The sequence below is a fragment of the Equus quagga genome, chromosome 16 (genome assembly GCF_021613505.1).
Source record: "Equus quagga isolate Etosha38 chromosome 16, UCLA_HA_Equagga_1.0, whole genome shotgun sequence".
Lineage (NCBI taxonomy): Eukaryota > Metazoa > Chordata > Mammalia > Perissodactyla > Equidae > Equus > Equus quagga.
This window is the reverse complement of record NC_060282.1, coordinates 47,020,881-47,046,842: the sequence shown is the minus strand read 5'-3', so window position 1 is coordinate 47,046,842 and position 25,962 is coordinate 47,020,881. Positions and strand designations below refer to the sequence as shown.

The window sequence follows — 25,962 nt, the reverse complement described above, 5'->3', positions numbered from 1 at the left end:
TTGAAGGAATCACAAAGCTTAAATTGTCTAGATAGAAGAATTAGGTTTATTCAATATAGGACAAGCAGGTAATATTCACACCAGAATAACTTCCTAAAATTTAGAATGTTAGAGAATTTTAACAATAGATATCTCTAACCAATGGAAATGGCTTAAAAGCTCAAAATGTTGCAAATTGCCTATTGCCAGGAAATGCTCAAAAGAAGCCCGGCACCCCTTTGCTAGATACACATTTTTATCCTGTTTGTTTGTTTGTTTTGGTGGTATGAAAGTCACTTTTATTTGGCAGAATGACAAATTAATTTTCAATTTAGTTTTTTGTTTATATTAACATGTCCAAAATATAGAAAGAACTCATACAACTCAGTAACAAAAAAATGAACAACCTGATCAAAAACTGGGCTAGGCATTCCTTAGATGGGAGATTTTACTAGCTTGGTGTCTTCCAGTCTTTCTTTTTTACTTTTCAGCACTTTCATAGGAAGATAAGTTAATTTAACCTTCTTAGGAATTATTTTTAAATAATTTCACCTTTTTCTGAATGCTACATAGTAAAGATGGAACTTTAGATTGAAAAATGTTTGAGAAAAGTGTTATAAAATACTGTATTAAAAGTTGATTTTAATGTTCTTTACTAATAATTCTACTATGAGAAATGTTTACTTTTTAATGTTTAACCTAGCTTAATTATCAGAAAAAGCATCATTTTATCAATTTTAAAATGACTTCATGTTCTTTTAGGGTTGAACACAATTAGAATGGTTAAACGAGAAACATTATTATTCTCATTAACTGTAAAAATGTGTACTTCTCTGCCTCTTCATAGTAGACTGTACGTCATCAGATATATCAGGTATTTTTTGAGATTTTGGGGGGAGAAACAGCACCAAATGTACCCCAAATGTTTTCCCATGCAGATCATTCATTGTTATGTAATTATAGACTTTTGCAACATCTGTGTTTTTAAAACACATTATGTGCTTTTACACTGAAAAATTAAAATATGAGATGTTTGAAATTCTTAGATTTGTAACTTTTAAGTGGTTTCTTTTTCAATTTTTCTGTTTTGTTTCTAATTGAAGAGATATGAGAGATTTCAAGCTGCTGTTTCCTAAAATAGCACATGCAGGTATAAATAACCTCTATTTTCAGTAAATGGAAAGACCAAATCTTAACGTGATTTTAGAAAATTTTCAACAGATGAATTCGACATACAGATATGATGCTTGTGCCTTGGCCTAATTGGTGTAATTACTCTCATTTTTTGTTTATCATTTAGCTGATGTAGTTCAACACCAGTATTCTTTAAGCTTTCTGTCTTTAGCCAATTCGTTACGGGAATTATTAAACTATACATATATATGTATAGTTTACACATGGTTACATGGGGTTGTGATAAATAAATTGAAGCCAAATATTTAAAAGGTTTGCAATAAAAAGAATCTTATCATTTAATTGAGTTTAGAAGCACTGAACTCCAGGAATCAGTAGACCAACATTGCACTACCTATCTCAAAAGGAAAAGAAAGTAAGCATGAGGAGGCACAGGTATTCTTATTGTCTGCAGAAAAAAATTGGTACAATCTCAGTGAAGAGCAATTTGACAATATAAACCAAAATTACAAATCAACGTAACTCTTTGGTTCAGCAATTCACTTTCTAGGAATTACTTATGTATATATACTTGCATATGTATGAAATGACAAATGTAAAGATTATTTATTGCAGCATTATTTATAATAGCAAATATGTGGAAACAATCTAAGTGTCCACCAATGAGGGATAAATTATGGTATACCCCTCAGCCATTATAAAAAAAGCATGAGGAAGTTTCATATGGAAAGATATTCAACATACATTGTTAAATGAAAAACAAGCAAGGTGAACAGGTATATAGTGTGATACTAACTACATGAGAAACATAATATATATACACATATATTTATTTAATATATAAACCTAATATATTTTTATTGAAGTATAATATATACAGAAAGTGCACATTAACTTCAAAGAATTTTCAGAAACTAAACATACTTGTGTACCTGGCACCTAGAGTCTAGGTCCTAGATCAAGAAACCTAACATTACTATCACCACAGAAGTCTCATCATCTCCCTTTTAGTCACTACTTCCACCTTACAAGAGTAGCCACTATGGGCCCAGCCTGGTGGCACAGTGCTTAAGTGCGCACCTTCTACTTTGGCAGCCAGGGGCTCGCCGGTTTGGAACCCAGGTGTGGACATGGCACCGCTTGACAAGCCATGCTGCGGCAGGTGTCCCACGTATAAAGTAGAGGAAGATGGGCATGGCTGTTAGCTCAGGGCCAGGCTTCCTCAGCAAAAAGAGGATTGGCAGCAGTTAGCTCAGGGCTAATCTTCCTCAAAAAAAAAAAGTGGAAAAAGAGTAGCCACTATCATGGTTTCTAAAAGCATAGGCCAGTTTTCTTTACTTTTATACTTAATAGAAACAGACTCATACAATATATACTCTTCAGTGTCTGCCTTTTGTCATCCAACATTGTATTTGTGTGAGTCATCAATATTGTCATACACTCTTCAATCTCATTGATGTTCAGTATTCCATTGTGTAAATGTGCCACAATTTATTTACCCTTTCTACTCTTTATGCGTATTTGGGTAATTTCCAGTTTGAAGCTACTATAAACAGCACAGCTATGAACATTCTAGCATATGCATACACATGTCCACATACCTAGGTGAGAAACTGCTGAGTCATAAGATCTGCACAATGGGCAATTTTAATAGCTTACTGCCATACAGTTTACAAAAAGATTGTACCACTTGACACTCCCATCAGCACTGTACAAGAGCTCCAACTGCTACAAATCCTCACCCATACTTGGGATCTGTCTTTTCAATTTTAATTATTCTTGCATTTGTGTAGTGATCTTACATTGTGGTTTTAACTTGATAGCTTTAACCCTGATGACTAATGATGCTGAACACATTTTCACCTTCATTTGCTACTTAGATATCTTTTGTGAGGTGCCTAGGTCTTCTCCCCAATTTTCTACTGTATTGTCTGTCTTCCACACTTTTAAATTTTGAAATGTGAATATATTACTTATTTTTTAAAAAGTAAATTTAAAAGTAATGTAATTAAAAATATAAATACATTTTATAGAGTTCTATGCTGCCTGCTCTCTCCTTCTTAGAGATTTACAATATACCAGTATTTTAAAAGCTCTGAAAAGTCTTAAATTTTCACCACCACGGAATCATTTGGAGAAATGCTGTTCCCATTCTTGCATAATTTTTATTTTTCAAGGAATTAATAATAATTGCTTCTTTTCACTTGCTTAGATTTTTTAAGTTCTCTCTCCACATATTTCATTATATATATCAAACACCTATCAATATAATTTCCCAAATACTCAAAATTAGACAATTTACAAATTCAATTATTTTAATTAGAGTCTCTCTTCTTGGAGTCTGCCATCTTCCTGCTCCAACGAAAATAAGTTGTTCTCTAATTCTGCCACGTATCTTTCATCCTGGGGTTTCCCTTCCCATTTTCCTGGTCCTGTTTGCTGGATCTCATGTCTCTCTCTTTCTCGACTTACTCCTATATTTTGTTGGAGCACATCCTCTAGTAGCTTTCTTAAATTAAAAAAAAAAAGTGGATGGATGGAAAGTAAATGTTTACATCCTTATATACAGGAAAATGTTTTTATTCTGCTCTTATACTTGATGGGTAGTTTGATCAACTATAGAATTCTAGTTTGGAAGTTCTTGTCCTTCAAGACTTTAAAGAAATTTCACTTAAGTGTTTTAGCATAAAAGTGTTATTATTGAGAAATCCTATGTCATTCTAATTCTCATCCCTTTATTCTCCTTTCTTCCCTCTGAAAACTTTTAGAATCTTCTCTCTATTCTTAGTGTTCTGACTTTTTTAATAATGTGCTTTAATATAGGTCTTTTTTCATCCACTGTGTGTACCTGTTGGGCCTTTTCAATATGGAGACCCCTGTACTTCTGTCCTGGCAAAATTTCTTGAATTACTATTTGCGTCATTCCCTCCCTGCTTACTTTTTGTTCTCTTTTTCTGGAACTCTTAGTTTGTTAACTGAGTGCCTAAAGGAATTAAGGGGAAATGGGATACAAAGTATCCAACCATATCTTAAAAACTATAGCCATTTTATTTAAAACGATCAAAATTTTTAAAAACACTATTTCGTTACAAGTTCCCGTTACATATTACAAAATGTAACATTGCTACTCTCATTTCAGGCAATATAAAAATACAGGAAGCATTCATTCTCTGTAAGCAGAAAATCTCCACTCAAGTCAGGCATTCCTTATTACTGTTGCCTTAGAATTCATTAAATGCCTAGTATGGACTTGGTATTGTATATAATATTTTCAGTCACACTCTACAAAATAGTCATCTAAGTAGAAAGATGTTTACAGTAAAAAGCTGGAAATATGTTTGCAGTCTTTTTTTGGTTGGCATTAAACACTGATTGTATTCCTCCCAGACCTATGAGAAATTTTTGCAGTCTTACCTGGAGTCAGAGGGACTGAGTCTCTCAAGGTTATATAATCACGCACATAAGATGGAAGAAGAGAGAGAAAAGTCAATCTCTAGTAGAGGAGCATGTAACAGGAGCTAAACACCTGAACTTGTTGACAGGGTCGAACTCCGACAGCGTTTATCATTTACCCTTCACTCCTTGAAGTAGCTGAAAATGAGGGACAACTGGGGTTGAGGTAGACAGGTGATTTACACCCTACCTGACTCGCCGGCCTCATTAAGCGTGCAGACGACAGAAGTCACCACACTCCCTCCGAGAGCCTCCTGCGCAGGCGCGTAGCCGGGACCTGGCGCTCACCCCCTCGGGGCCCCGCCTTCCCCTCTGGGGTTTGACGATTTCCCGAAGATGCGCGGTCCAGATCCCCGAGTGTTAAGGCCCGCTGACCAATCGCACAGCAGCCAGTAGGCTGCTGAGAGGAACCTTCCCAAAAAGGAAAGTCTACCAAACCTGGGGAGCGGGGTGGGGAGAGAAGACGAGAAGAGCGCTCCCGGCTCCCTTCCCCACCCCTAGAACTCAGTCCGGGCTCCGCTGGGGTCGCACAGATAGTCAGGGCCGCGGCACGCGACAACGATCTCGTGCCTCCGGCTAGGCGGGCTGGGAGCCCGTCTCCCCGCTTCACTGTCCGCCGCTGACGTCGCTGGAGAAGTTTGGGGAGGGAGGAGCTCCGACGGCCGCGCTCGGGTGGCGGGGCGCGCCTGGGAGGGCCTGGGCCGGGAGAGGAAGCTCCTCCCCGCCGCGCCGCCGCAGTTGACCTCAGTCTCCGGGAAAGCAGACTCCGCTCTGGCTCCGGAAAAACAGCTGCTGGCGTGGGCCGTGCGGGGAATGGGCGGCCTCGTGACCTAGTGTCGGGCAGCAGGGAGAGCCTGGTCAGCCTGCTCGCGCAGGGGCGGATATAGGCGGCCGAGGAGCCGCAGGAACAACTGGACCCGGCCAGCGGCCTGAGCGTCCGCGCCGCCCGCCGCCATGAACGGGGAAGCCATCTGCAGCGCCCTGCCCACCATTCCCTACCACAAGCTCGCAGACCTGCGCTACCTGAGCCGCGGCGCGTCGGGCACCGTGTCGTCAGCCCGCCACGCAGATTGGCGCGTTCAGGTGGCGGTGAAGCACCTGCACATCCACACCCCGCTGTTGGACAGGTAGGGCGCTCCCGCGGTTCCCCGGCCGAGCCCGAACTCTGCTGCCTTCCACTCCCGCCGACACCAGCCCCGGGCAGGCTGGCTCTAAAACCCAAAAGTTGGTGGCCACTTGGGGTCGGCTCCACCCCTCGTCACCTCTAGGCAGTCCTTCAAGGCTTGAGGCTGGCATGGTGGGGAGAGCCGGGTTTTCTGGAGATGCAACAATCGCATTCTTCCCCTCATCTCTTTCCGCTGCCGTCTCCCTCTTACTCTCCTGAGCCTTCTCTCTCCGTACACCAAAAATCAGCAATCACAGCCCAACTCTAAACGTCCTCTTTATTGAAATTGATGTGTGTTTATATAGTGAGTGTGGGTTCTGTTTGCTTTGTGTTTTTTCCTTTCTTTTTTTTTGAAAACGGGCTTTAGGGCTGCACTGTCTGGTAGGTAGCTGTTAGCCACAGGTGGCTATTGAGCGCTTGAAATGAGGCCCTCTGAACCGAAGTGTGCCGTTAGTGTAAAATACAAACCAGATTTCGAGCGCTTAGTACTAAAAAGAAAAAGAATTTATAATATTTCCTTAAAACTTTTCTGTCAATAGCATGCTGAGATTTTTTATATATTGGGTTAAATATATTGTTAAAATTCGTTTCACGTGGTTTTTCTTTACTGTTGCCACTGGAAAATTTAAAATTATATGTGTGGATCACATATTTTTATTGAACAGTGCTGCTCTAGAGTCTGGGATGTTTTGGTTTAGGCTTTTGTTGTTGTTTTTGTCTGGTTTGTGGTTTATCATGGGTAATCATCTAAGTTTAGATATCAAATTCAACTTAGCCGTTTAGTTTCTCCTTTCACTCTCACAGGAAAGTCTGTCCCCAGAGGAAATGTGTATTATTTTTGCTAACAATAGACTGAATCAGAAAACTGTTAAATGACCAAAAATTTTGCTTCTCTCTCACATCCTGGAACAATTTTAGTGCGCTGTACAGGTTTAAAGGGAAAGCTAGTATTAGTTTCTATTTCCAGAAAAACATTTCGATCATATGCCATGGACCTGTGAGTGTATGTATTAGTCGGTGGGACTAGTCACTAGTCTTGTGTATTTTCTTTCCAGTAGGGATTTAACTAGACCCTACATTCACTTCTTAGTGAGTTAACATCCATGATTGCAACATTATCCTCTCCTTGCCCATGTCTAATGTGAAAATACATCATGCTAGGTGCCTAATTGACCAGAGACTGTTAGTATCCGATATCAGATGAATTCCTCAGCTTCAGCCCTGCCAAGGTTAATTGGACTTTCATCTGCCTGTGGCTTTTCTTTGCTGTCTCCTGCTATCAAGCTTGGATGAACTAGATCTCACAGTAGATTTGGAACACCTTTAGGGATTGGTCCCACTTTTTGTATACCACAGTCCAGATCTCGTGACCGGTATACAGGGTGTGGTGTCTGTTTACCCTGGGCCTTGAATTCTGTGGAGCAAGTGCTGGGCAAGTGTGTGTATATATGTATGTAATCGATTTTAAAGAGTGGTGGTTGGTTAGAGAGGGTGGATATATTTTATACTTAAATACAAATATATAGAAAGCCAGCACTGTAGGACCTTTTAGATATTCTAAAGCAAATTGATCCTCCCATTTTGGCTACTGCTTCTCAAAATTTTAATTTGTCTAAGTTTTGTGCCATTTGGGAGCCAAGGAATGAAGGAGTTCCCTTACCATTACTCATTGGCAATTTTCATAATCAAAAATTCTTCACTAAATTGGGTGAAGGAAATTAATTCTGTTGTCAAGGAAGCCATAAAAAGCAGTGAAACACTCTAGCATTACTGCGTCACATTCTTTTCTCCCACTTGTTACCTAAGATGTCAACATTAGCACTGTTTATGTAGACTGAGCATACTGAGCATAGGACTGAGCTATGCAGCTGACTCACATAGTGTCTATTTCCTCACTTATAAAGTGGAAATGGTAAATACATGTACTTCTTGGGCTCTGGTGCAGATAATGTTTGCATTGTTCTTTGAGATCACCTGAAAGAAACATAAGTTTATGTGTTGTTACACCTTAAAAATAATTTGTGATTGATGACTTCTGCCCAGTGAGTGGACCTTCCCCAACAATCTCCCAACTCCTTGGGTAGATGAGTCTGATTGGGTGTTCAAACACCCTGTAGATGAAACTCTTTCTTGATTGAAATTTTGAGTTGCGTAATTTTGGTGATATGTCTGCAGAAGCTATATTTTACATTTTTATTTTTAAAAATTCTTATTTTAAAAAATATAAAAAATATTTTAAAAATATTTCACATTTTTGCTTTTAAAAATAAAGTCCTATGCTTTAAAATATGCTATATTTTAAAAATATAAAGTGTTTTGGCTTTTTCTGTCTTTCCAGAATCTTTCAGTCTTCCCAAAATCTGACTTCAAGAACTAACTTTCTTCTCTGGTTAAGCAGTGGAATGGAAACAACACAGGTTTCAGAGTCCCACAATTGCAATTCAAATGACTCCAGTTACAACTTATTATTGGCGTGACCATTAGAAAATTAATTTGAGCCCTCTTGTATAAAGTGGGGATAATGAAACCAACTTTAGAGGGCTGATCTTAGAATGATAGTGTATGTAAAGCGGCTGACACATAATAGGACCACAGTAAAAGGAAGAATGCCTCATACTGTTAATGTAAGGAGGAAAGAGTGTGGTATTAAGTATCTCTGAGACTTCCTCAGCATCCCTTCTCTATGGTTCTTTCTCAGAGGATCCAGGAATCTTCAGGTCCATCCTGTCTCCCTGTGAGGGGGCTACACAATAACTGTCTTGTTGACCTACATCTCTTCATGCAAATACAGAATTATTTCAACTTAAGGAATATAAATTTAATTAAAACAAGTCTCATAAACTGATATAATTGGTTGCCCCACAGTTGAGTATTAAGTGGCTGAATAACAGGGAGAAGGAGAGCAGCTTTCACTTGATGCCCTCTTTTAACTCTTGAATTTTGAAACATATAAGTTTATTACCTATTCAAAACAAAAATGACTAAGATTTTTTGCTTTATTTTGCTTTTTGTTTGTTTTTAAAGCAGGCCTCATAGTCTGGTCTGGAGTGTCTGTTGCTTTCCTTATTTCAACAGCCATTCATCCAGAGCTTGGTGGTTTAAGAGCCAACTAATCATCATCATTCACTAATAGGCTTCACCTGGAGGCGTTTCTATTTCTGTTGTTGCTGCTACCAACACCCATTCATCCAGAGTAAAAACTGATGACGTCTTCAATTCTCTTCCATTGCTTTTTTAGTCCCCCTTAGTCGGTCAGTGACCACAGCCTGGAGAGTCTATTCAGCTAGTGTATGTCTTTCCATTTCTACTGCAACCTTTATAGCTTCAGGCTCTCGGTCTTCACATCGTAACTAGTGTTGTACCTCACTTTGAAACTCTTAACTCTTTCTGCTGATCCTACATCCTACTGCCAAGTTAATCCTCCTAAAAGTTTGTTCTGCTCATGTCATTCCTCTGCTTAAAAACCTGCAATCACAACTCAGAGACTACCAAATAAAGTTTAAACACCCTCACCTGGCTTTAAGGCTCTCCTACCCTGATCACCTTCGGTCCTTTTACATACTCAGTTACATAACCTGATTCATATTAAACAATTTGCCATTTTCTAAACATAGCTTTCATTTTAATTTCCTTGAATACATTTAATACATCCCTTTTAGACGTCAGCTATGTGCCAGGCACTGTTCCAGGTCCTGAGGGTACAAAGATGAAAAAGAAAGGCAAGATCCCTCTCCTCTTGGAGGCCACATCCATCTTGTATGCCCTTTTTCCAGTGGTTGAGATTCTATCCATCCTTCAACAATAGTTGAAATCCCAGCTCTGTAAAGACTGGTGACTCCCCTAGCCCAAAGTTTACTCTTTTCTCTGAGCTCTCCATTTATTCTCTATTTATTTACTTACTTATTCTTTTTTTGGTGGTATTTATCACTATTTGCCTTATATTTTAAGTATTATTTTTCTTTCCTTTTTTGTTTGCTTTCTTTATTTTTTTACTTTATTGAGAAAAAATTGGCAGATATAATTGTATATATTTAAAGTGCACAATATGATGATTTGATATACATATTTATCGTGAAATGATTACCAAACTCAAGATAACTAACATATCCAAAGAACACATACAAACGGCCAACAGATATGTGAAAAGGTGTTGGCATCACTAATCATCAGGGAAATGCAAATCAAAACCACAATGAGTATTTTTCTTAAAAGATTTCTGGGAGGGGCTGGCCGGGTGGTGCAGTGATTAAGTTCACACATTCCACTTCAGTAGCCTGGGGTTCGCCAGTTCAGATCCCAGGTGCGAACATGGCACCACTTGGCAAGCCATGCTGTGGTAGGCGTCCCACATATAAAGTAGAGGAAGATGGGCATGAATGTTAGCTCAGGGCCAGTCTTCCTCAGCAAAAAGAGGCGGATTGGTAGCAGATGTTAGCTCAAGGCTAATCTTCTGAAAAAAAAAAGAAAAGAAAGATTTCTGGGGAACTTGAGGACATAGACTATGTTTTTTCATCTTTATATTCTCCATAATGCTGAGCACAGTTTATTCATAATAAAAGTTCAATATTTATTTGTTTTATGTACGAATAAGCAAATGAACCTGGAATCCAAAGTCACCCCAGCAATCTGTTATAAGCATTTACTTATTCTCAGTGTTCTTTTTCTGAATGCCAGTGTGTAATTTCTAAGCGTTTTTGACTCTTATGCAACTGTTATCATCTAGTCATTTAAATCTACAATATTTAGATATTTTAATATTCAGAATATTTGGAAAAATTTTATAAAGTATTAAACCATAAAATTTAATATAATATTCTAATCAAATCTAGTCACTTTAAAACTACATAAACTTAATAATTTAACTAGTTCATGCACCAATCATTCTAATATAGATGGACTTTATAAACTTACTCAAACATTGTGTTCTCTTTCCTAGAAAAGTACAATAATAATAACTTGTGTGTAGCACTTTTTCTATCAGTGGCTTATAGAAGTTATTTTGGTCTCTAAATAGACTTGTGGAATATATAGGGTAGACATTATCCCTACTTTAAATATGATGAAACTAAAGGACAGAGAAGTTGCATAATTTACATGAAGTCAAAAGCTAATGAGTGAAAAAATCCAGGCGTAATTAGTACTATGGACATGATAATTGTGTATTTTTCATTTCTTTGAAATAATTATGATTTTCTTTCTTTAGTGAAAGAAATGATGTCTTAAGAGAAGCTGAAATTTTACACAAAGCTAGATTTAGTTACATTCTTCCAATTTTGGGAATTTGCAATGAGCCTGAATTTTTGGGAATAGTTACTGAATACATGCCAAATGGATCATTAAATGAACTCTTACATAGGGTAAGTATTGTATATTTTCAGGGGCTATAATTCTGTTATTCAAGCTACATAATGCTTTGGTTTTACATATGATCGGATTATTTGGGGATATATAGATGAATCAAAATAAGAATAATGAAAAACAATATCAGTGGTAAAGTTTCACCATATGTGGCTTCTTTTGTGTTGTTGAAAATACTGTCGAGTCAGGCCCGGTATTCTCAGGGACCTAGATTATTTTGCTTAGGTTACTGTTCCTGAGTTTTACACTCAATTCCAATATCCACATGTATATATACTCAGGCATAGGAGAGAGAAAAGATAAACTCTGCATACCTACAATTCACTCTTAGGCCAAATTTTATTTTATGTTAAAGACAATTTAGGATTCATATTAAATGTTAATAATACCAGTGCATAAAGTTCTGAGTTAATGGGCCAAATAAATCTATCTCTGAGTACTAAATACATTAGCCTTTCCAATAATAGACAGTGGCATGAGCCATTTGATTTTTTTGTCAAGGTACCTGTTACTCTGGCTTTGACTATGAATCCCATTAGTAAACAAAGTTGGGGATCATCATTCTCAGAATATGTGTATTCATCTATTGTTATTTGCTTGAGCTTATATTATTAATGTTATCTCCAACCTACAGTTTCTCTTGAGAAATCTTTTTAAACCACTCAGTTTATTTAGTGAGGGTTGGGTTAGTTAAAACTGGGTAATATCTGTACAAACCAATTGCTGGATGCATCTAAATTCTGATACATCACAGTGTTCTGTAAGTGATCAAGGGAGAGTGGATACATCACATTCTATTTATTATGTGACCATCTGAAGCAAAGATGGAGTAAAGTAACTAGTGTCAATGTATAAGATTTGTGTAATCACCACAGCAATCAAGATACAAATATTAATTAAGCATAGTTTGGTTTTTTTTTTGAAAAATGAATATAATAGAAATTATAACATTTTCTTCCCATACTCCAGCACTCCGGTAGGTACGCTGGCACCCAAATTTGCAGCCCACAGAAGTTTTAGAGCCTGCTTCAGGGGAATTGCTAACTCCTAGAAGTAATTATAAAATATAGAATGGGCACTTCTTTACCTTCGTCAAAAACTTCCAAATAACACTCTACTGCAGAGAGGCCTCATTACCCCTTTAAATTACATAATTTTCAGAAAAAGTTACCTTTTTACAGATGGACGGGGGTCTGTATATACCAGAGGAAGTAATGGTCAAAATTAGTGTTATGTGTTTCCTTTGGTTTCCTGTATTGCATTATTAGGGTGGGATTTATCTTGTAGCACCCTCTTTCAACCTCACAAAAGATAGTTGAAAAAAATCAAAATACAATGTAAACACAAAGTATTTTGAGCCACTCCCTTGCTGGATTGATCACTGAACTATAAGCTGATCCATTTGCAGAAAAAATTCTCAAGAACAGTTGTGAGCTTTCATTAGAAGCATACTTTTTCATATCATATGGAAAAAGGTATCCAGTGACATGGTGCCTTGATGATTGGCTGTCAGATCTTCCCAGATTATCTTATTGTTCTGAGAATATTCATTCTCCTGGGAAGCTGCATTAACTTTTATGTTCAGAAAACCTTTATTTTACAAAAGTTCAGATGACTATCACTTGTAAGTACTAAGAAATATAAAACATGGGGCCGGCCTGGTGGTGTAGTGGTTAAGTTCACGTGCTCCACCTCAGCGGCCTGGGGTTCAGGAGTTCACATCCCAGGCACTGACTACACACCACTCGTCAAGCCATGCTGTGGCAGCGTCCCCTATGCAAAATAGAGGAAGATTGGCACAGATGTTAGCTCAGGGATAATCTTCCTCACCAAAAATATATACATATAAAACATCATGTTTTATATATGTCTATATTATATACACTTTCGAAATGAAGTTGATCTTTGTCTCCTTCACAAAAACAAAACCCCCAAAGGCTAATTTTTCCAGCTGGAATGTAAGTAAATTAAGTATATGGTTAAAAGTACAAGATATTAATGCTTACTCAATAAATATAATGGTCATAATTTTTAATTGATGCAATGATTATTATAAGAAAGTGGGGTATTAATAGGAAAATTAAAATATAAATTTTGAATGAATGGTTTGGTATGTACTAGAAGCAAATTGTGTGTGTGTATGTGTACGCACAAGTTTCTGGATATGAGCCGTAGAACGGGGAGATGGATATGAGTATAGGTATATGTGTCTGGGTATTATACAGATGAAAAATAATGGAAAACTCGGTCAACTGAAGAAAAAAGACTCAACACCATGTAGTTGCATTGCCAGTATAAACTAAAAGGAAATATCAGTACTATAAAGTTATTATTTCTTATAAAAAGTGAAGAAAATAAGATAGAAGGATGTTAATATCAAATTGATAACTATGTAATAAAAATGAGCTTGTGTTTTGACCTTAGTTTCTACTGTATTTCCTCTTGGAATATTTAATTTCCTAAGTGGAAATTTAATGAAATTTGGCCACTGATTTCGGGTTTGTTTATTTCCATATGTATAAAGAAAACTGAATATCCTGATGTTGCTTGGCCGTTGAGATTTCGCATCCTACATGAAATTGCACTGGGTGTAAATTACCTGCACAATATGAATCCTCCTTTACTTCATCATGATTTGAAGACTCAAAATATCTTATTGGATAATGAATTTCATGTTAAGGTAATTACTTTAAAAACAAAGTTTATTTGCTTCCTTGTGATTAATAGCTTTAAAAAGACTGTGTAGTTATTTCTTCCACCTAGCCAACTTAATATCTCCCCCTTTTCCGTAGCCCGTAATTCTTGTTTTCAGTGTCCCTTCTTCGTGCTGCAGTGGCTTAGCTATTCCCGGACCACATGGATAGATAGAATTATAGTACAAAATACAAGATTCACTGGAAGAATATAGATTCACAGGAAGTTGCAAAGATAATACAAAGACGTCTCATGTACCCTTCAGTTAGTTTCCACCAATAATTCTATCGCACATAATTACAGTACAATTTTCAAGACCAAGAATTTGACATTGATACAATGCATGTATGTAGTTCTGTGTCACTTTATCACATGTATAAATTTATGTAACCACCACAGCAATCAAGATACAGCACTACTCTATCATCACAAAGATATCACTCATGCTACTCCTTTATGGTCACAACCGCTTCTTCCCTTCCACCATCCCTGATCTCTGAAAATCACTAATCTGTTTTCCATCTCTGTAATGTCATTTTAAGAATTCTGCGTTGTAAATGGAATCATACAGTATGTGATATTTGAGATTGGCTTTGTTCACTTGGCATACTGCCTTTGAGATCCGTCCAAGTTGTTGCTTGCATCAATAATTGGTTCCTTTTTTTATTGCTGAATAATATTCCATGCTATGGGTGTGCCCCAGTTGTTTAACCATTCACCCATATTGAGGAACATTTTGATTATTTCTAGTCTTTGGCCATTACAATAAAGCTTTTATGAACAAACCCGTGCAACTTTTTGAATAAACTTAAGTTTTCGTTACTCTGTGATAAATACCAAAGAATGCAATGCTAGGTTAAATGATAAGGGTATGTTTAGTTTTTTAAGAAACTACCCACCTATTTTCCAGAGTGGCTATACTGTTTTTATATTCCACCAGCAATGTATGATAGACCCAGCTTTTGCACATCCTCACCATGTTTTGTATTATCACAGTTTTTTATTTTAACTGTTCTAATAAATGTATAATATCATCTCATCATGGTCTTACTTTACGTTTTCCTAATGGTTAATGTTTTTGAACACCTCATGTGCTCCCATTTGCCATCTATATATCCTTTTCGGTGAAATGGCTCTTCATGTCTTAAGCCCATGTTCTAATTGGATTCTTTGAGTTTTTTACTGTTGGAGTTGGAGAGTTGTATATATTTTATAGATATGAGTCCTTCCTCAGACATGTAGTTTGCAAATATTTTCTCCCAGTCCTTAGTTTGTTCTTTTCATATTTTTAACAGGGTTTTTCACAGAACAGAAGTTTTTTTTTGTTTTTTTTTTTTTAAAGATAGGCACCTAAGCTAAGAACTGTTGCCAGTCTTCTTTTTTTTTTTCTTTCTGCTTTTCTCCCCAAGTCCTCCCAGTATATAGTTGTATATTTTAATTGTGGGTACTTCTAGTTGTAGTACGTGGGACACCACCTCAGCGTGGCCTGATGAGTGGTGCCATGTCTGTGCCCAGGATCCAAACCAGAGAAACCCTGGGCCATCGTAGCGGAGCACGCAAAGTTAACCATTCGGCCACAAGGCCCACCCCAAAACAAAAGTTTTAATTTTGATGAAATGCAACTTTTTTTCTTTTATGATCATACTTTAGCTGTCATGTCTAAGAACTGTTTACCAAGCCGTCAATATTGAAAATTTTCTTCTAAAGGTTTTATAGTTTTATGTTTTTAATTTTATTATTTTATTGTTTTTAATTGTATTATTTTGAATTAATTTTTATATAAAATATAAGATGTAGGTACCTAAAGGCACCAGATGTAGTAGTGATTTCACAATTCCCCTATATCTAACTGATGACAGGAAATAAAAAGTAAAAATAAAAAGTAATTAATACTAAATGCAACTCACTCAATTTTTATATATTATTTTGCTACACTTACTATAATAATATACATAATTATTATAAATATCAAACAATGTTCAAATAAGTAATAGGGAAGTGGAACAATAGATAAATTAATACCAAAAAATATGAGAGAAGTTCAATGAAAAAATGAATCTTTATTGAAGACTCTTCCTCTCCCTAGAGTAAAATGGGAGAGGAAGAGAGATGGAAGCAAGCTGCTGCTTCAGTATTAATAAAAAGAGACACTCATCTATAACATCAATTAGAGAACCATACAAGTAGCAGTACCTTAATGGAGAGCTAGTCCCCTCAATCCTCACTGCAACTATCCCCCGTCTCCCAGGGCAGTTATCCTATGACAGGGGAGTCTTAACATCCATACTTAAATGACTGTGACACTTTCTTAATGTGATCAGTTAAAAATCCTTCCGTGTTGCTTCCACCCGTTGGTCCTCTGTCTTTTCTTCGTGATAAACTAAGTCCAATTTTACTTCCACGTGACAGCCCTTTCAATATTAGAAGATAGCCAAAATCCCCCTGCCCCTCACGTACACTTGTGTTTTGTTCTTTTCCCTGCTAAACATCCTTAGTTCCTTCAGCTAATTTCCTTATTACATGGGTTTTATTCCCAGGTGCTATCTAGATGCATCTGTGTTTAAGTCTCTTTTAAATTTTTTTTTTTTTTTAAGATTGGCACCTGAGCTAACCTCTGTTGCCAATCTTTTTTTTATTTATTTTTATTTTTTCTTCTCCCCAAAGCCCCCCAGTACATCGTTGTATATTCTAGTTGTGAGTGCCTCTGGTTGCAGCATGCGGGATGCCGCCTCAGCATGGCCTGGTGAGCGGTGTCATGTCCACCTCCAGGATCTGAACCAGCGAAACCCTGGGCCACCAAAGCAGAGCATGGACATTTAACCACTCTTCCACGGGGCCAACCCTCTTTTAAATTTTGATCCTCAAAACTGAATAAAATATTCTTGATATGGTCTGATAAATGTAGAATTCAATGGTCCTAAATACCTTTCTTAATATTTCCTTGATAATTCATCAACTTTTGGGGGGCAGCCATATCACAACATTCAAATGGGGCTAGTGTCAACAAAAAGCCCTGAGAGGGGTTTTTTTCATGTATTGTTGCTTAAGCCACATCTCCTTATCATGTACTTTACAGAATACTTTCTGGACATCAGCAAATGTTATCTTGTTAGATTTGGTTGATCACTTCAGCCTCTTAACACCGTTTTGAACATTATTTCTGTAGTCCAAGGTTGTAACTTTCTCTTCTCGCCTTGTGTCATCCTAAAATTTAAACAGCTAGTTTTTTGTATTTTCAAGTCATGATTAAATGTTAACCAGTAGAGAGCTCAGATCACAGCTGCCACGTGGTGCTGAGAACCTCTCTCCAGGTCACTATCAGTCCTTTCGTTAATCAGCAGTATTGGAGAATAATCATACAGTTTGCTTTGAATACTTCTAAAAGAATATTACTTCCATTTTGTCCATAAGAATATATGAGAGTCCTTGCTTGGCTGCTTTCCCAGATATCCTCACAGCTTACTTTCCTCACCTTCTTCAGTCTCATTATCAGAGTGGCTTTCCGTGACCACCCACCCAGTTCTTCTTTATCCTCATACTTTGATGTATGCTTCTTCATAGTATTTTTCACCATAACACATGACATTGTTTTATTAATATGTTTATTGACCATCTCCCCCAGTTAGCATATAAGCTCCATGAAGACAGAAATTTAGTCTAGTTTATTAACTGCCACATGCTCAGCACATGCCATGTGGAAGCATTCAATAAATATTTGTTGAATGAACAAATAAATGAATTCCAGATCTTCTATATATACCAGATAGACCTGTTGTCTTTATAGTCAAGTATGTTATTATTAAAGTACTGCAAAATGTTTTATAATATGCAAACTGTTTTTACATTTACTCTTTTGCAATAGTAATTAACTGTCAAAAAAGAAATGAAGTCAGTCATTCCTTTATTCAGTAAGTATTTGTGGAACAATTATGGTGTGCTAGGCATTGTGCTTGGGATATAGCGCATGAGGTCTGAAATTGACCACTGATCTAATATAATTTGTTTTTCATCAATTCTTGCTGGTTCTTTCATTATTTACTCATAAAGTATCCCTTCTATAAAATTTTCTAAATTTTTTTAACCGGGAATTAAGGATAATCTCCTACCAGTATATAGATTTTCAAAATCAACATTTGTTTTTCTTTTTAAAAATAAGAATGACATTTACTTTTCTGATATCCTATAGTACCTCTCCATTCTATCCCACAAAGAACACTCATAGCACCAAGAAGGTATTTGCAAGTATTCTCAATAACCTGAAATACATATAAAATAACCTGAGACTGACACTTTATAAACCTTTTAACCTCATTTTCTTTATCTCAGTCCAGAAATTATTATTGATAAAGAAAACAGAAGCAAAGTAATAGGTGATGATCCCTACTTTCTCTTTTTCATTTGTCAACAGGGTACCCTTGGTCTTTCTTTTATATGAATAGAATTTAAAATAGCCTGGTTTTGTGTATTTTTTGTAATTCTTATTAATTTTAGCACATACAGGTACTATTCTTATAAATTAGCAATACTCTTTTATATGCATCCCATGTATCTCCCCTTTTTACTTTATAAATGTCCCTTAAAAGTCAAAGTTCAGCATGCCCAGGCAGCAGCCCTAAATCTCTGCTATCATATATTTTGGATACTCCTATGCCTTTGTGGTTGATATGCCTTTCAAGCCAGCAGCAGAATGACTGTTCCAGCAGTACATGCACAAACCACAAATTAAAGCTTCGTTATTATTTTTAAATCAATTTGCTTTATCACAATTTATTTCAGGAATGCTTTTGTCAGGAAAATAAAAGGAAGAATTATTAGTTTCTTTAACTATAATTTTAACTGTTGTAAAATTTGGGGTGGCTGTTTTTAAAACTTTAAATTTGTTGTTATCTGTGTAAACAAAGGTTATTTTCAATTGTAATGATAAATTATTTGAAGAAATTATCCTTAAAAGTCATGCCTAGGAATTGTGTGTACATTTAACCAGAGAATAAAAACTAATGTTCATGGGGGGGACAAAAAAGTCAAAGTTCAGGCTGGCCCTGTGGCTGAGTGGTTAAAGTTCTGCATGCTCCACTTCAGCAGCCTGGGTTCACAGGTTCAGATCCCAGGTGCAGACCTACTCCACTCATCAGCCATGCTGTGGCGGCATCCCACATACAAAGTAGAGGAAGATTGGCATAAATATTAGCTCAAGGCTAATCTTCCTCAACCAAACAAAAGAGGAGGATTGACAAGGGATGTTACCTCAGGGCAGATCTTCCTCACCAAAAAAGAAAAGTCAGAGTTTATCAGTGATGCATGAAAAAGTAAGGATTATTTGATCTACCTGTCTTCTTGGAAGGTTCTTTAAATAAAGCACAAAACATCCTTAAAAATACTTAATGAAATTAAATGGAAATTCACACCTTGCTACAGGTTTTTGAAGTAATTTTTCTTGCTGGAATGCTAACCAGAAACATAGTATCTAAACGAAAAATATTTACTACCAATTAAAGATCATTTGAGACTTTTCTCCTTTAGAAAGAATACATTCAATTTGGTTATTTGTCAATCAAGTGTCCATTAGTGCATCTTAGATACAAATGAACCTGTGATAAACTTCTTGGAAAATATTTTTATGTACCATATTTACTTTCTCTGCTATTGTCAGTTTTGTGAGAAAACCAGAATATTTAGAGGTTACTCTTCTTAGCTTTTTCCTGATGATAACTGGATAGTTTTACAGTATGGATAATACATGTAAATGAAAGTAGCTATTCTAGTAGGGTGATAGGATTATGGATGTCTTTGATGAGTAGTGCATTTTAATTTCCTCTGATTTTTTTACCATCTTTTTTATTAAAAAGAAAGCTTTTACCTTTAAAATGCATGTTAAGATCTTGTCTAGAATGGAAAAGTTCCTATCCTCTTGTCTTTATTGTTGAATGATAAATTTATCAAGATCCTCAAGAAATCATGGAATTCTTATTCCTCCCCTCATGTTCTTCACTTTTTTCCTTCTATTGAAGATACAGATTTAATGAATCATGTCTTTTGTATACGATATTGTTTTTAATAGAAGAGGGGGAGAAGTATGGTTCCACATAAAAGCCAAATTATATCATCAAATAGAGGAAATTGTGGTTAAGGTGTTTAGGCTAGGTTTGAAAATGCAAAGATGAAGATCTTAGGTGAAGTAAGAGGAGCACATAAGGAAGCAAGCTCAGGAATACGTTTTCTCCAACAGTAAATTGTGGTTCAGGCATAAGATGAGATCACACCCCAAGTTTTTTTTAGGATTTTTCACTGTGGGACAAGAATAAACTTTATTTATTATACTAATGCTTATTATCCTGGCAAATGTGCAACCAGAATACTGATTTTGCTTTTAGAGGGTGGGTGGGAGGAATAGAGCTTTCAATGCCAAGTAGGAGTAAGTGGGATATGCAGTCTCTAGAGTCTTACTACCACCCAAAAGTGATCAAGGCCCTGAAACTTCACACTGTCCTTGTTGGTATTGTATGAATAAGAGCAACCTTTAGAGATTTATTCCTGTATACAAAACATTAATAGTAGTGACACATCTAGATCACTTATTATGTACCAGATGTTCTGAGTGCTTTGCTTAGAATAACTCATTTAATTTTCTCAATACAGCCCTATGATATAAATACTGTTATTATCCCCACTTTACAGATGGTCAGTCTGAGGCACAGAGAAATTTAAAAACTTGCTCAAGGTCACCCAGCTAATTAAGTGGTAGAATTGGAAGATGAATCTAAATAATCTAGGCTCCAGAACCCATGTTCTGAACCACATGCTGTATTGCCTTTTAAAGTCAATCCAGCTTAGCTCTTCATGTCCTGGCACCATGTTTTCTGTTGGTCTTTTCTAATTTTTTTTACTTAGATGTACCTTTTTATTATAATAATGTATGAAAGATTCATATAGTCCACTCTCTCCCTTTTTGGAGTGGGGCCATAATTTTTTTTATCTCAAATTCATCTATACACTAAACAAATTTCTTCTGTTAAAACTAGTAAAGATATGAGAGTTAAATAATTGAAATACACGTAGTGTACTATATGGAACTCATTCCACTCTGTTGACTTAGAAATTATACAGTGTAAAGGTCCAAGTAATTTAAATTAAATGTCTTTAAAGTTTTCCAATACTCTTTTGTCCACTAAATATTATTCTATTCTTACATTTTATCTTCTGTTTTTTTTTAAATAAGGAACCTTTTTAATATTTAGAGAGTTAAAATATTGTATAACATCTGCACAAGATTTACAAGTGAAGTAAAACTATAAAGGACATATCAAAAGTACAGGATGTTTGTCACTGATAATTCTTTAGGCCCTCATTGTTATGGATGTAAATAGACTTTATATACTAACTATACTGTTGCCAACAGATATGATGCTTTTAGTGGTAGACATAAACGATATAATAATGAGCTTACTATATTGGGATTTTGCTTATTTCAGAATTTAAGGATTCTATTTTTAGGGCATTATAAATAAGAACATTTAACCTGAGTTGTTTGGCCAGCCCTGATGATGGCCTGGTGGTTAAACTTCAGCACTCTTTGCTTTGGCAGCCCAGGTAGAGCCACACCTCTCATCTCTCCTGGTTGCAGAACCACACCACTCATCTGTCAGTAGCCATGCTGTGGTGGTGGCTCACACAGAAGAACTAGAAGGACCTACAGCTAGAATATACAGCTATGTACTGGGGCTTTGGGGAGAGGGGAAAAAAGAGAGAAAGGAAGATTGGCAACAGATGTTACCTCAGGGTGAATCTTTCCAAGCAACAAAAACACCTGAGTTTTAAACAATACTCAGTGACAATCATAAGAGATATGAGTAGTTTAGCAGTTCTGTGAGGTGTAGGTGAATTTGAAGAGCACATGCTATACAGCTGCTGGTCATATAAAGTAGTGTTCAGTGTATACACTCATTCAAATTATAAGGCAAAAAATACCCCTCTTTAATTTTTCGAAATTTAGTCTCCCTTTTAAAATTTGTAATAACATGCTAAACTTTAAATCAGTATGTATTGCTTCTAGAGTTATTCGCTCAACACTATGGAATCCAATTTGTTAAGAAACTGGTGGAATATAGAGAGATAAAGTATTAATATATATGATATATCCTCTGGTCTCATATCTAAATACAACGCGTATAAAAAAGACAGTCAATTCTTGGATTTTTTTAAAGAGAATATTTTTAAATTCAATTATTTATTCTTTTCCCTTATAGATTGCAGATTTTGGTTTATCAAAATGGCGCATGATGTCCCTCTCACAGTCACGAAGTAGTAAATCTGCGCCAGAAGGAGGGACAATTATCTATATGCCACCTGAAAACTATGAACCTGGACAAAAATCAAGGGCCAGTGTCAAGCATGATATATATAGGTATAGTATGTTACCTTTGCTCAGAGTTAACTTGTCTGAAAAAACAAGATTAATCAATCAGAATTTTGAAGCTACATTTTAAAATGTGATTTTTATTCTTCTCCCATAAGTATGGTGAAAATAAATTAAAGACCAGAGTGACTAATATTTTTCAAATTAAAGATGCCTTACTCTAAGCCACTGTTATATCCTTGAAGAAATTTATAGTGTAATACTTAGAGTTTTTATCATATGTGACTTTGATGGAGGGAGGGAAACAGTGTGCCTAACACATAATACTACCAAAGGCGGTAGTACTCACACCAGAAAAAATTCAGTAGAATAGGGCTACATAAGACAATTTTTTTTATTGCTCTTTATTTATTTATTGTGAAAAATAAAATTATGTCATTAGAGGGCACAGCTTATCTAAGTCTCCAAGAGTGATTAAATTATCCTCAACAAGTTGGCCTTGCATATAACTTCTTCTTCTTCTTCTTTTTTTTTTTTTTTTTGAGGAAGATTAGCCCTGAGCTAACTACTGCCAGTCCTCCTCTTTTTGCTGAGGAAGCCTGGCCCTGAGCTAACATTTATGCCCATCTTCCTCTACTTGATGTATGGGACGCCTACCACAGCATGGTGTGCCAAGCAGTGCCATGTTGGCACCCAGGATCCAAACCAGCAAACCCCAGGCCGCCGAGAAGCAGAACGTGCAAACTTAACCACTGCGCCACCAGGCTGGCCCCTAACTTCATTTTTATTGCAGTAATTTCTATTTTTTCAATTTAGGGTTAATTCCCTTTCAAAACAAAACTGTATATGAACATTCATCATCTTGGCTGTATATGGTGATTCTTTATACAGCATTCCACTACCTTAACACTTTCAAAAATGGTGTCTCCAGGGGCCAGCCCCATGGCCAAGTGGTTAAAGTTCCGCAGGCTCCACTTCGGCAGCCCAAGTTCGTGAGTTCGGATCTCGGGTGTGTATCTACTCCACTCATCAGCCATGTTGTGGAGGCATCTCACATACAAAATAGAGGAAGATTGACACAGATGCTAGCTCAGGACTAATCTTACTCGAGCAAAAAAAAAGAAAAAACAAGGAAGATTGGCAATGGATGTTAGCTTAGGGCGAATATTCCTTACCAGAAACAAAAAATGGTGTCTCCACAGTCAGCTCTTAAATTTAGTGCTATTTTAGATTATTATTCAAGTTAGTTTATAATGTACTATATATATATTTTTTTATCTTAAACAGCTATGCAGTTATCACATGGGAAGTCTTATCCAGAAAACAGCCTTTTGAAGGTAAGTGTACTTTGATTTCCTTATTCTAGATAACATCATGTTGGTAGGCCACACTCAGAACTATCTAAAGCTCATCTTATTTTAAATCTGCCTACCATTCATTTTGTGGCAAACACACTGTAAAACCAACAGTTTATCAATTGTGAATCCACTGTATCTTGGAAAGTGTACTTGATTAAGGATCATAAAGATGTAGATTCTAATTCTTACTCTGACAGTAATTAGTTCTATGATCAAGCCTCTAAATCTTGAGTCCTCATCTTTTGCATCTGTAAAATGAGAATTTTGAATGCTATTTCTGAGATTCATTCCAGCTATGAAACTCTTTATATGAAATTTTAATTAGTTCTCCTTCCAAAATGACTGACAAACAAGAATAATTTTTAAATTTTCTGATAACATTATTTTAAGGTTTGTATTAGTCAGTTTGCTGTGTAACAAAAAACCTCAATAGCTTACAAAAGAAACATTTGTTTCTTATTAACATTAGATATTAGTTGCTATGGCCCTTCTGGCTCTGCTAAGTTCTGCTCTACTCACATTCCATTGACAAAATCAAATCACTTGGCTAAGCCAAAATTAATAAGATGAGGATATAAACTCCTCCCACAGGAAGCAGACAGATCTGGCAGTGGCTGGGATATATATATTCCTTTAACAAAAGGGGGGTAATGAATTATTTCTAAGATTCCTTCATTTTCATTTGGGTGGGTTTAGACTGTATTTAATATATTGAATCATAAAATATTTCTAATGAAGGAAATATATTTGTTTTGACAGAAGTCACCAATCCTTTGCAGATTATGTATAGTGTGTCACAAGGACATCGACCTGACACTAATGAAGAAAGTTTGCCATTTGATATACCTCATCGAGCACTTATGATCTCTCTGATAGAAAGTGGATGGGCACAAAATCCAGATGAAAGACCATCATTCTTAAGTGAGTGTACAATTTTAATCTGGACTTTTTGAATTACAAAAATAGTGTGTATACTGTGAATAAAATATTCCTTGAAAGATTACACAAGTTAGATGAGAGACTCGAAGTTGTTTTTTTAATTCTCTTCACTCTTGTTATTCATAGCTTTTATAAGAGGGTAACTGCTTCTAGAGCAGATTTGAGAATTCCTAACAGAAAAGAGAAATCATCTGATATGAGTAATAATTCCATTCATGTATTCAACAAGTATTTATTGAACACCTACCATGTGCTACATACTGTGGGGAGCACTGGGAACAGAGTAGTGAACAAGACAGTCTAAGTTGCTAAATTCCTGGAGCTCACGTTCAAGTTGAGAAGACAGGGAAAAAACAAATAAATGAACAAGTTATAAATTGTGGAAGTCCTTTAAGGAAATAAGCAAGATAATAGAGTAGTTAAAGGAGGGGAGGAAAGCCCTTTACTTAGAAACAAATGTTTGAGCTGAAATTTTAAGCTTGAAAAGGAGCCAGCCATTCAAAAAGTACAGGAGTATTTCAGGCAGAGAAAACAGCAAGGGAAAGACCCTGAAGCTAGAAGAGGAAAGTTTGGTATTTGCAACACACAAAAAGAAGTCCTGTGAGCTGGGATATAGTGAGCAAGGAAGAGAATAATATGAGGTGAGACTGGAGAGGTAGAAGAGGCTGTTGGCTATTATAAAAGGTTTGATTTTTATTCCAAGTACAATGGAAAGCCATTAAATTGTGTTTTGCAGGGAAATGCCATGATCTAATTTAAGTTTAGGAGAAATCACTCTTGCTGCTATGTGGAAAATTGTTTGGAGCAAGAGTGGAAGCAAAGAGACCAGCTAGGAGACTCTTGGCAGGAGTTTTCTAGTTAAGGTGGTAATCCTAGAGTAGAAGAATTAGACAGAATTAAGATTTATTTCAGAGGTAGAACGGATCATCGTCTCAATGCAAAATAGGAGAAAATCTTCATGACCTTGGGTTAGGCAGAGAGTTCATAGATATGACATCAGAAACAAGATCCTTAAAAAAATTGATAATTGGGTGCAGCATGGCCTGGCGTGGAGGAGCACAGTGACCCCAAGCCCACCCCAAGCTGCAGCAGTCTGGGCTTAGGCAGCGGTGGCAGCAGTGCCCACTCATGGGCCCCCGAAGATGCCTGGATGGGCACCCACCCTAAGTATTTAGAAATAATGGAATTAGATATAGGAGATGCCACCCAAGTTTATATAGCATTCTTGATTTACCTGGGCCTCATGGAGAGTAAAAGTTGGCATGAAGTAAACTGTGTGGGATTACCCGATCTCCAGCTCATCTGCCTTGTCAGTACTGAGATAGAAGGAGAAGGGTTACAGACTGTGGTGCCCACAGCCATCAGTGCTTCCCTCAGCCATAACAGATAAGGGAGATCTTGAAGGCATCTCGAAAATTGTAAGAATATTTCTCTTAGAAGATGACACCTATACTTCCTGATACTTGCTTTATTCATTCAAGATTGGATTTGAGACCTATGAGCCTGCTTCATCTTTTATCTCAGAGCTA

General features: G+C 36.5%; 1 protein-coding gene across 1 annotated transcript in view; it reads left to right on the top strand.

The window, feature by feature from the left end:
• Positions 1 to 5,302: 5,302 nt before the first annotated feature.
• The window catches only part of RIPK2 (receptor interacting serine/threonine kinase 2), a 33,112-nt gene continuing 12,452 nt past the window's right edge, over positions 5,303 to 25,962 (top strand). The window contains exons 1-6 of the mRNA XM_046642142.1: positions 5,303 to 5,693; positions 10,935 to 11,088; positions 13,614 to 13,769; positions 22,027 to 22,184; positions 23,424 to 23,473; positions 24,254 to 24,415. Of these exons, the coding sequence (XP_046498098.1) occupies positions 5,521 to 5,693; positions 10,935 to 11,088; positions 13,614 to 13,769; positions 22,027 to 22,184; positions 23,424 to 23,473; positions 24,254 to 24,415 (853 nt within the window). The 5' untranslated portion in view covers positions 5,303 to 5,520. The remainder of the gene's footprint in view (positions 5,694 to 10,934; positions 11,089 to 13,613; positions 13,770 to 22,026; positions 22,185 to 23,423; positions 23,474 to 24,253; positions 24,416 to 25,962) is intronic.